General features: G+C 40.0%; 1 protein-coding gene across 2 annotated transcripts in view; it reads right to left on the bottom strand.

Annotated features, from left to right (window-relative positions):
• Positions 1–12,173, bottom strand: part of TRIM33 (tripartite motif containing 33) — a 144,503-nt gene that overhangs the window by 77,464 nt on the left and 54,866 nt on the right. For both annotated transcript variants that reach the window (XM_027536004.1, XM_027536005.1), the window contains exons 2-4: positions 4,568–4,686; positions 4,004–4,148; positions 3,708–3,840 (exon numbers count right to left, since the gene is read on the bottom strand). In XM_027536004.1, coding sequence (XP_027391805.1) covers positions 3,708–3,840; positions 4,004–4,148; positions 4,568–4,686 — 397 coding nt within the window. The remainder of the gene's footprint in view (positions 1–3,707; positions 3,841–4,003; positions 4,149–4,567; positions 4,687–12,173) is intronic.

Raw genomic sequence — 12,173 nt, 5'->3', positions numbered from 1 at the left:
GGGATGGTTGACAGCATTAAAGTGAAAGTCTGTGTGAAAGCTGGAACATACTGATATGAACAAACTATGTGAAATAGTTTTATCTCTCCTTTATATGATTAGTAGAATGGGTATTACTGATACTGTCTAATATAGTAAAACACAAGACATACATTTTCACCTTAAGGCAAGTCTTGATTAGACATGCTAAATGGGAACAATTAAAACTGTCCAAGTCCACAGAAGTTGTCGACTTGTGACAGTAGAGGATACCTAATGGATAAAAAGAATTTATGACTTTAATGACAAATGAGAAGCTGCTATGCTCTCATTTGTACCAATGAATTCTTTGTACAATAACCATGTGCACCCTGTGAAAAAATAAATGGTTCATCCAGTTAACAGTAGACTATTTAAAGCTTGAACTCAATAATGCCACCACAGCATCAGCAGTCCTTGATATGGTTTGAACAGCAGAAAAAATATACACAGCAGACTTAATAATAAGTGGCATTCAGGGACTGAACACGCAAAAAAAATTTTCCCTCTAACTCTGAAGAAAAGCCAAATGCAGTTTTTCATGTGGAAAGACCCTAATTTATGTTTATTCTTAGGGATAAGCTAGGTAGGAGCCACCTTTATCATTCCACAGGCAAAAAAAAAAAAATAAATAGCTTCTGCCACCTACATTCCTAGAACTAAACAAGTAGCGCCAATATTTGGTTGGTATATTTGAATTTTAAAGAATATATACTCCACATCTGGGAATTTTACCAATACAACCACCCAAAAGAAAATTATATTTGAATGAGGGCCTGAACTATGTGTGAACAGCAAAAAGCAGTCTTTCTCTTGATGCTTACGGACCCTGTGATCCACAACTAGACGTGATTTGGGAAGTGTTAGCAACACATACGAAGATCGAAACACACGGCAAAAACCTCTGAGTACCACTCAGCAGAGATCCAGGATTTTGGACCAGAAAATTTCTGGATGCCATGGTAAAACACATGCTATTTAAGAGAAAATAACTAGTTTGCCACTGGGCACTGAGGTTGACACTGTGACTGAAGGGCATAACATAACCATGAAACCTGAAATACCCCTTATGTCTTGAGTGACAGGAGAAAACGAATAAGGAAGGCAGAGTCCAGAAGTGTTCCACAAAAACAGAGATGGTTTGTGCAGGAACATGCAACCAAGAGGATGCAAAGAAATATTCTATCATATTTATGAGCAGGTGAAAGTGAAAGTGTTAAGTCACTCAGTTGTGTTCGACTCTTTTGATACCCCATGGAACTGTAGCCTGCCAGGCTCCTCTGTCCAGGGGATTCTCCAGGCAATAATACTGGAGCGGATTGCCATTTCTTTCTCCAGGGGAGCTTCCTGACCCAGGGATCGAACCAAGGTCTCCTGCATTTTAGGCAGATTATTGTCTGAGTCACTATACTCTCTTTCCCTCTAAACATGACTTTGGAACTACCAAAGGAACTGCTGAATGCTATGATCACATAGGTGGTACTCTAAAAACAGCTATTAGCTAACAAAGAGCTGTGTGGTTTATGGATGGTGGTTCCAAAGTGTACAGAAAGCAATCTGTTTAGAAGGGTACCACTTTAACTGAAGAATGTAATAATGAATCATATCAATGAGCTGGCCTGCATGCTGTTATCCCCTGTGTATGCGTTTTTACTGAACCCTGAAGTTGGTATGACAAAAGAGGTGGTCTTGAGGACTGTTTCTGAACTGTGTACAGATGATAAGGAAACAGTCTGGTAAGACTCGCTGCTGCTAAGTCACTTCAGTCATGTCCGACTCTGTGCGACCCCATAGACGGCAGCCCACCAGGCTCCCCCATCCCTGGGATTCTCCAGGCAAGAACACTGGAGTGGGTTGCCATTTCCTTCTCCAATGCATGAAAGTGAAAAGTGAAAGTGAAGTCGCTCAGTCGTATCCGACTCTTAGCGACCCCATGGACTGCAGCTCACCAGGCTCCTCCGTCCATGGGATTTTCCAAGCAAGAGTACTGGAGTGGGGTGCCATTGATAAGTGCTGTATCCTGAACACTTTAGGCTCTGTGAGGTACACGGAAGGGTGTTTTTAAAGTGGCTGGGGTAGGTGAGGCACATGTCAGCCAAATGGTACTGGCAGCAGTACAGACAGAGCGAATCTGACGGGAAAACTCAAAGCAAGGACGCTGGCTGTGAACGAGCTGCGACAGGAGCCAAGGCTTCAAGCCCAATGCCATTGGCTCTGTCACAGTTCACCCAGGAAATCCAAAGTGTGAAAGAACTAAAGAAAAGGCAGGAACATTCAAGAGGCAACTGGGACTTCGATATAATGGTAAAGGAAAGTGGTGACGGAAAAGGAAGGATGAATTACCGTGAAACTTTGAGGTGTCGATGAAGCTATTCTTTCACAGGAAAAAGAATGCTGTGTTCCTATTATTTTTGCTTTACACCATCAATTTAAAAAGTCAAAAGAAGTCTAAAAGCTCAAAAACCTGACAGCAGCTATGAGAAAGTAATTTAATGTCTTACTTAGATTTATTACAAAACAAGGATTAGATCTGGACCCAAAGTGAAGGCATCTACAAAATTAGTCACCTCCAATAAAACAATAGCTAATTTGTAGGTAAGATGAAACACTTTGTAACAAAGGATATGAAAGTTTAAAGTAGCATTTCTACCCAAATGGGCTGTAGAACAGTGAAAGGTGTCTTGAAAAAGGACACAGAGCATTACCTGTATGAGATCAAGTTTGAAAGATTCCACACACTGTATTCTATATTCTGAATATCACATGGGAGAAAGTGAGCAAATGAGCTAAAACAGATCTGGACTCCAACTGACTATGTTCAAGTCTTAGCTCTACCACTTACAGGGACACGCTGTATACATTATTAAAGCTTTCTGTGAGTAGACTTGCTCACTTTGAAATAGCTGAGATGTCAGTACCAACATTTCATGGGCGGTTGGTATGAATTAAACATGTGGCATTCAGAAAAGTGCCCAGCACAAACTATGGATGCAATAGCGAATAGGATTCATGTATCCTCTCTTTAAGAGAACTTTAAAAATTCCAATGGCTCTAACAAATTAAAAGCTCTAAAACATCCTAGAGTTAAACATTAAAGTGTGGTTAATTGAACTTAACAACTAACTAGAAATTTCAGTAGTTTCCAGAACAGTTCTGATGTGACAGGCTGGTGATAAGTGAACATTATTGCATTGAGGGTAAAAGGGTTGAAATACAAAGCTATATTTTAATGAATTAGTAACTATGCTACTTGGATGTTTATAAATCCCCAGTTTTTCTACAAACTAAATCTGACATGAAATCAGTATATTTACATGCTTTGATGCTAAAATGGCTATCAGTCATACACATGAAAATACTACCTTTTAACATGACAGGCCAAAGCCCATAACCCTGTGATAAATACCACAGAACACTTGAAAAAAAAAAGTGAGTTTGAACCAGAGGGATTGTATATGAAGAAATAATATAACTCTTACTATTGCAACCCAAATCCACGTACTAATTAATACATTTTCAATAAATATCCATAAGACAATTAGATATGAATATAGAAACCATTAAATATTTTACCAAAAAATGTATCTTGCTCTAAGACATAAAACACACAAAAAATATCTGTTTTAGGAAAAATAATTCTATAAGAACTTTTAATAATATTTCTTGATAAGCAATAATGACTTCTGTACCTATGTTCTTTGTGTTCCAATAGCTGACAGTCTCTACATGTCAGTCTATCACACGTTTCACAGAAAAGTTTCAACTGTTCTTGTTTGTGAACAGGGCAGAAAACAGGGCGCTGACCAGATGCTCCAACAGACTCTGCAGTAAAATAAAACATATATTTTAAAACTAAACACCATTTTTGTCTGACTTCATAAATTCTTACCGATAATGGTATCAAAAGCTTGTAAAGTTAAGTACAAATGCTACAGGGGCAAAAGAGAGAGATGAATAGTAATCATTAAAACTGCTTCTCTCTTACCTGAGACATCTTCTTTCTTCCTGATCAAGTGATCCTTAGTGAATTTTACTCTTTGATGTGCTTCAATGCATGTCTTACATAGCCATTCTCCACACTCGACACAAAAGCCAACTGCACTCGCATTGTCTTCACAACTAGTACATACCTAAAAGAGGAAAGAAATGCTAACCTACATTAAATTTACAAACAATAGATCCACAAAATAAACAAGTAAACTTTTCTACCTTACTCTCAAATATACTAATTCACTGTACCTAGAATAAAATCATCTTGCTATCCATTTCTCTTCAACAAAATCCTTCCCTTCCAGATCAAACATTCAAGTGGGTAAAAATCTAAGTCTCAGAACATAAAATCGACACAAGCTTTGAATTTTTAAGTGATAACTTTTAATCTCTTTTAGCCAGGTCTGAGGGTGCAGAATAAAGATACTCTTCATTTTCAAATTTAAAGACGAAACTAGGGCATAACTATCCTAATTTATGTAACAATTCAGGCATGTTTTCTTACAATGTACATTCTGATAATGAAGAAAGTAATATAAAGAAAAATTGAGAAGCATACCTGTTCTGACTTCTCATCAGAACTGCTAGGGGTTTCAGATGTATCTTTCACAAAATAATTATCCACAAGGTCTATTTGTCTGCATTCTTGGCGGCATACTGGGCACCGTATTACACCAACTACAACACAAAACAACAACATTAAGAAATATTTTCAGGAAAAAATAAGGAAATTATACACGATGCCTATATGTGAACTACTCATTCATATGTCATAGATAAGAAAAAAGAAAAAGAGCTGGGTAAAATGTTATTCCACTGAGTTATTTCATTGGGGGAAAATAACACCCATTAGGGAGGATAAAATAAGCATTAATATGCAAATAAAAAAGCTTTAAGCTGCTTCTTCATTACAACATGTGGTTGGTACTAATGGCACCGAAAGATATCCAGATCCTAATCACTGGAAAACTGTATGCCTTTATATGGCAAAGGAGATTTTGCGAGTGTAACTAAATTAAAGCTCCTGCGATGGCAACACTGTCCTGGATTCTCTGATAGGCTCTAAAATGTCATCAGTTTCAGTTCAATCGTTCAGTCATGTCTGACTCTTTGCAACCCCTTGGATCACAGCAGGCCAGGCCTCCTGTCCATCACCAACTCCTGAGGTTTACCCAATTCATGTCTATTGAGTAGGTGATATCATCCAACCATCTCATCCTCCATCGCCCCTTCTGCTCCTGCCTTCAGTCTTTCCCAGCATCATGGTCTTTTCCAGTCAGTCAGCTCTTTGCATCACGTGGCCAAAGTACTGGAGTTTCAGCTTCAACATCAGTCCTTCCACTGAAGACTCAGGATTGATCTCCTTTAAGATGGACTGTACCAGTAACGCTGAAAAAGGTTAACTTGAACAGTTCTATGAAGACCTACAAGATCTTTTGGAACTAACACCCAAAAAAGATGTCTTTTTCATTATAGGGGACTGGAATGCAAAAGTAGGAAGTCAAGAAACACCCGGAGTAACAAGCAAATTTGGCCTTGGAATACGGAATAAAGCACAGCAAAGGCTAATAGAGTTTTGCCAAGAAAACACACTGGTCATAGCAAACACCCTCTTCCAACAACACAAGAGAAGACTCTACACATGGACATCACCAGATGGTCAACACCGAAATCAGACTGATTATATTCTTTGCAGCCAAAGATGGAGAAGCTCTATACAGTCAGCAAAAACAAGACAGGGAACTGACTGTGGCTCAGATCATGAACTGCTTATTACCAAATTCAGACTTAAATTGGAGAAAGTAGGGAAAACCACTAGACCATTCAGGTATGACCTAAATCAAATCCCTATGATTATACAGTGGAAGTGAAAATAGATTTAAGTGACTACATCTGATAGAGTGCTTGATGAACTATGGACGGAGGTTCGTGACACTGTACAGGAGACAGGGATCAAGACCATCCCCATGGAAAATAAATGCAAAAAAAGCAAGATGGCTGTTTAAGGAGGCCTTACAAATTGCTGTAAAAAAAAAAAAAGCAAAAAGCAAAGGAAAAAAGGAAAGAAATAAGCATCTGAATGCAGAGTTCCAAAGAATAGCAAGGAGATAAGAAAGCCTTCCTCAGCGATCAATGCAAGGAAATAGAGGAAAACAACAGAATGGGAAAGACTAGAGATCTCTTCAAGAAAATTAGAGATACCAAGGGAACATTTCATGCAAAGATGGGCTCGATAAAGGACAGAAGTGGTATGGACCTAACAGAAGCAGACGATATTAAGTAGAGGTGGCAAGAATACACAGAAGAACTGTACAAAAAAGATCTTCATGACCCAGATAATCACCATGGTGTGATCACTGACCTAGAGCCAGACATCCTGGAATGTGAAGTCAAGTGGGCCTTAGAAAGCATCACTATAAACAAAGCTACTGAAGGTGATGGAATTCCAATTGAGCTATTTGAAATCCTAAAAGAAGATGAGGCTGTGAGTGCTGCACTTAATATGTCCCCAAATTTGGAAAATTCAGCAGTCAATTCAGCAGTGGTCCCAGGACTGCAAAAGATCAGTTTTCATTCCAATCCCAAAGAAAAGCAATGCCAAACAATGATCAAAATACCGCACGATGGCACTCATCTCAATGCTAGCAAAGTAATGCTCAAAATTCTCCAAACCAGGCTTCAGCCAATACATGAACAGTGAATTTCCAAATGTTCAAGCCGGTTTTAGAAAAGGCAGAGGAACCAGAGATCAAACTGCCAACATTTGCTGGATCATCGAAAAAGGAAGACAGTTCCAGAAAAACACCTATTTCTGCTTTATTGACTATGCCAAACTTTTGACTGCGTGGATCACAATAAACTGTGGAAAATTCTGAAAGAGATGGGAATACCAGACCACCTGACCTACCTCTTGAGAAACCTATATGCAGGTGAGGAAGCAACAATTAGAACTGGACATGGAACGACAGACTGGTTCCAAATAGGAAAAGGAGTATGTGAAGGCTGTATATTGTCACCTTGCTTATTTAACTTCTATGCAGAAGAAACGTTGGGCTGGAAGAAGCACAAGCTGGAATCAAGATTGCCGGGAGAAATATCAATAACCTCAGATATGCAGATGACACCACCCTTATGGCAGAAAGTGAAGAGGAACTAAAAAGCCTCTTGATGAAGGTGAAAGAGGAGAGTGAAAAAGTTGGCTTAAAACTCAACATTCAGAAAACTAAGATCATGGCATCTGGTCCCATCACACTTCATGGGAAATAGATGGGGAAACAATGGAAACAGTGTTAGACTTTATTTTGGGGGGCTCCAAAATCACTACAGACGGTGACTGCAGCCATGAAATTAAAAGACGCTAACTCCTTGGAAGGAAAGTTATGACCAACCTAGACAGCATATTCAAAACTAGAGATGTTACTTTGCCAACAAAGGTCCGTCTAGTCAAGGCTATGGTTTTTCCAGTGGTCATGTATGGATGTGAGAGTTGGACTGTGAAGAAGGCTGAGCGCCGAAGAATTGATGCTTTTGAACTGTGGTGTTAGAGAAGATTCTTGAGAGTCCCTTGGTCTGCAAGGAGATCCAACCAGTCCATTCTGAAGGAGATCAGTCCTGCCTGGGTGTTCATTGGAAGGACTAAAGTTGAAACTCCAATACTTTGGCCATCTCATGCGAAGAGTTGACTCATTGGAAAAGACCCTGATGCTGGGAGGGACTGGGGGCAGGAGAAAAAGGGGACGACAGAGGATGAGATGGCTGGATGGCATCACCAAATCGATGGACATGAGTTTGGGTGAAATCCAGGAGTTGGTGATAGACATGGAGGCCTGGGGTGCTGCGGTTCATGGGGTCGCAAAGAGTCGGACACGAATGAGTGACTGAACTCAACTGAACTGAAGATGGACTGCTTGGCTCTCCTTGCAGTCTAAGGGACTCTCAAGAATCTTCTCCAACACCACAGTTCAAAAGCATCAATTCTTTGGCACTAGGCTTTCTTTATAGTCCAACTCTCACATCCATACATGACTACTGCAAAAACCACAGCCTTGACTAGATAGAACTTTGTTGGCAAAGTAATGTCTCTGCTTTTGAATATGCTATCTAGGTTGGTCATAACTTTCCTTCCAAGGAGTAAGCGTCTTTTAATTTCATGGCTGAAGTCACCATCTGCAATGATTTTGGAGCCCCAAAAATAAAGTCAGCCACTGTTTCCACTCTTTCCCCATCTATTTGTCATGAAGTGATGGGACTAGAGGCCATGATCTTTGCTTTCTGAATGCTGAGCTTTAAGCCAATTTTTTCAGTCTCCTCTTTCACCTTCATCAAGAGGCTTTTTAGTTCCCCTTCACTTTCTGCCATAAGTGTGGTGTCATCTGCATATCTGAGGTTACTGATATTTCTCCTGGCAATCTTGATTCCAGCTTGTTCTTCTTCCAGCCCAACGTTTCTCATGATGTACTCTGCATATAAGTTAAATAAGCAGGGTGACAGTATACAGCCTTGGCGTACTCCTTTTCCTATTTAGAACCAGTCTGTTGTTCCACGTCCAGTTCTAACTGTTGCTTCCTCACCTGCGTACAGGTTTCTCAAGAGGAAGGTCAGGTGGTCTGGTATTCCCATCTCTTTCAGAATTTTCCACAGTTTATTGTGATCCACACAGTCAAAGGTTTGGCACAGTCAATAAAGCAGAAATAGATGTTTTTCTGGAACTCTCTTGCTTTTTCCATGATCCAGCAGATGTTGGCAATTTGATCTCTGGTTCCTCTGCCTTTTCTAAAACCAGCTTGAACATCTGGAAGTTCACGGTTCACGTATTACTGAAGCCTGCTTGAAGAAATTTCAGCAATACTTTGCTAGCATTGAGATGAGTGCACTTGTGTGGTGGTTTGAGCATTCTTTGGCATTGCCTTCCTTTGGAATTGGAATGAAAACTGATCTTTTCCAGTCCTTTGACCACTGCTGAGTTTCCAGATTTGCTGGCATATTGAGTGCAGCACTTTCACAGTATCTTCTTTTAGGATTTGAAATAGCTCAACTGGAATTCCATCACCTCCACTAGCTTTTTTCGTAGTGATGCTTCCTAAGGCCCACTTGGCTTCACATTCCAGGATGTCTGGCTCTAGGTGAGTGATCACGCCATCATGATTATCTGGGTCGTAAAGATCTTTTTTATACTGTTTTTCTGTGTATTCTTGCCACCTCTTCTTAGTATCTTAGGCTTCTTTAGGTCCATACCATTTCTGTCCTTTATTGAGTCCATCTTTGCATGAAATGGTCCCTTTATATCTCTACTATTCTTGAAGAGATCTCTAGTCTTTTCCCCCTCTATTGTTTTCCTCTATTTCTTTGCACTGATCACTGAGGAAGGCTTTTTTCTCTCTCCTTGCTATTCTTGGGAACTATGCATTCAGATGGGTATATCTTTCCTTTTCTCCTTTGCTTTTCTCTTCTCTTCACAGCTATTTTTAAGGCCTCCTCAGACAGCCATTTTGCTTTTTTGCATTTCTTTTTCTTGGGGATGGTCTTCAGCCCTGTCTCCTGTACAATGTCACGAACCTCCGTCTACAGTTCATCAGGCACTCTATCAGATTTAATCCCTTGAATCTATTTGTCACTTCCACTGTATAATCGTAAGGAAATTGATTTAGGTCATACCTGAATGGTCTATTGGTTTTCCCCACTTTCTTCAATTTAAGTCTGAATTTGGCAATAAGGAGTTCATAATCTGAGCCACAGTCAGCTCCTGGTCTTCTTTTTGCTGACTGTATAGAGCTCTTCATATTTGGCTGCAGAGAATATAATCAATCTGATTTCACGGCCATCTGGTGATGTCCATGTGTAGTCTTCTCTTGTGTTGTTGCAAGAGGGTGTTTGCTATGACCAGTGCATTCGCTTGGCAAAATTCTTGTGAGCCTTTGCCCTGCTTCATTCTGTACTCCAAGGCCAAATTTGCCTGTTACTTCAGGTGTTTCTTGACTTCCCACTTTTGCATTCCAGTCCCGTATAATGGAAAGTACATCTTTCTTGGGTGTTAGTTCTAAAAGGTCTTATAATCACAAGTGGTCTAACAAGAAGCAGGCAGGGAAGATTAGACTACAAGAAGAGGAGAAGGCAACTGATAATAAAAACAGAGATTAATGTGCTTTGGAGACACAGACATAAGCCAAGGAATATAGGATGCTTATATAAGCTGAAAAAAGAAAATGGATTCTCTCCTCAGAGCCTCCACAAGGATCAAGACATGCCGACACTTTGACTCTAGTCCAGTAAAACTAACTGCAAACTTTAGCCTTTAAGAACAGTAAGAGAATAAAATGTATGTTGTTCTAAAGACAAGTTTATGGCAATTCTGTTATAGTAGAAATAGAAATACACAATCTTCATCTTATAAATTCTGAGTTGATTAAGAGCGACCTGAATTCATCCTAATGTAAAATGTGGGAAGAAATATATTGAGACTTAACATGCCAGTGTTCTAGCATCTATCAGAAGAAACAAACCTGCCAAGGTAAAATGGAAGTTAAAGTTAGTTAAAAATTAGAAAACAGCAGCATAGTCAACACAACAGAGTGACTACTATATATCAGCCACAAAACTGAAAAACATAGAATGACACAATCCTTGCTTTTAAGAAAGGGCTGAAGACTAGTATCTTACAGTTTATACCATGTACAATTGTAGGAAGCACCACACAAAGACAAGGATATAAAGAGTCCAAAGGGTGGTACGTATAGGAGGTATAGCTCAGTGGTAGTGAGGGTTAGGAGGTAGGAAGAAGGAACTAGACACTCTACTTACCACTATGTCTGTCCATGTTTGCATGTTTGTGCGTGGACTCAAATGTGTGTATGTAATCCACTGCCTATTCTTTAAAATTCCTAAGATTAAAATAAGGGAAGAAATCCTGTATGTTGCAACGATAACTTTTTTTTTTTTTTTTAGGAAATTAAAAAGTCTTTGAGCCCTCCATCTTGATTTATGCTTCAGTTATGTGCCACAGTTGCTTTAAAATCTTTGATTATCAGTAGTTTTCCTAATTTGTTTAATAATCCACTTTCATCTGCTTTTTATGTTCAGTTCAGTTCAGTCGCTCAGTCACGTCCCACTCTTTGCGACTCCATGAATCACAGCACTAATCACCCAATGAATCACCTCATGAATCACAGGCCTCCCTGTCCATCACCAACTCCCGGAGTTTACTCAAACTCATGTCCATCGAGTCTGTGAGGCCATCCAGTCATCTCATCCTCTGTCATCCCCTTCTTCTCCTGCCCCCAATCCCTCCCAGCATCAGGGGCTTTTCCAATGAGTCAACTCTTCGCATGAGGTGGCCAAAGTATTGGAGTTTCAGCTTTAGCATCAGTCCTTCCAGTGAACACCCAGGACTGACCTCCTTTAGGATGGACTGGTTGGATCTCCTTGTAGTCCAAGGGACTCTCAAGAGTCTTCTCCAACACCACAGTTCAAAAGCATCAATTCTTTGGCGCTCAGCTTTCTTCACAGTCCAACTCTCACATCCATACATGACCACTGGAAAAACCATAGCCTCGACTAGATGGACCTTTGTTGGCAAAGTAATGTCTCTGCTTTTGAATATGCTATCTAGGTTGGTCATAACTTTCCTTCCAAGGAGTAACTGTCCTTTAATTTCATGGCTGCAATCAATATCTGTAGTGATTTTGGAGCTCCCAAAAATAAAGTCTGACACTGTTTCCACTGTTTCCCCATCTATCTGCCATGAAGTGATGGGATCTGATGCCATGATCTTAGTTTTCTGAATGTGAGCTTTAAGCCAACCTTTTCACTCTCCTCTTTCATCTTCATCAAGAGGCTTTTTAGTTCCTCTTCACTTTCTGCCATTAGGGTGGTGTCATCTGCATATCTGAGGTTACTGATATTTCTCCCAGCAATCTCGATTCCAGCTTGTGTTTCTTCCAGCCCAACGTTTCTCATGATGTACTCTGCATAGAAGTTAAATAAGCAGGGTGACAATATACAGCCTTCACATACTCCTTTTCCTATTTGGAACCAGTCTGTCGTTCCATGTCCAGTTCTAACTGTTGCTTCCTGGCCTGCATACAGGTTTCTCAAGAGGCAGGTCAGGTGGTCTGGTATTCCCATGTCTTTCAGGATTTTCCACAGTTTATTGTGATCCACACAGTCAA

Source organism: Bos indicus x Bos taurus, chromosome 3 (genome assembly GCF_003369695.1).
Source record: "Bos indicus x Bos taurus breed Angus x Brahman F1 hybrid chromosome 3, Bos_hybrid_MaternalHap_v2.0, whole genome shotgun sequence".
In the NCBI taxonomy this organism is placed as follows: Eukaryota; Metazoa; Chordata; class Mammalia; order Artiodactyla; family Bovidae; genus Bos; species Bos indicus x Bos taurus.
The sequence above is the reverse complement of the archived record's forward strand: the minus strand, read 5'-3'. Positions and strand labels throughout refer to the sequence as shown.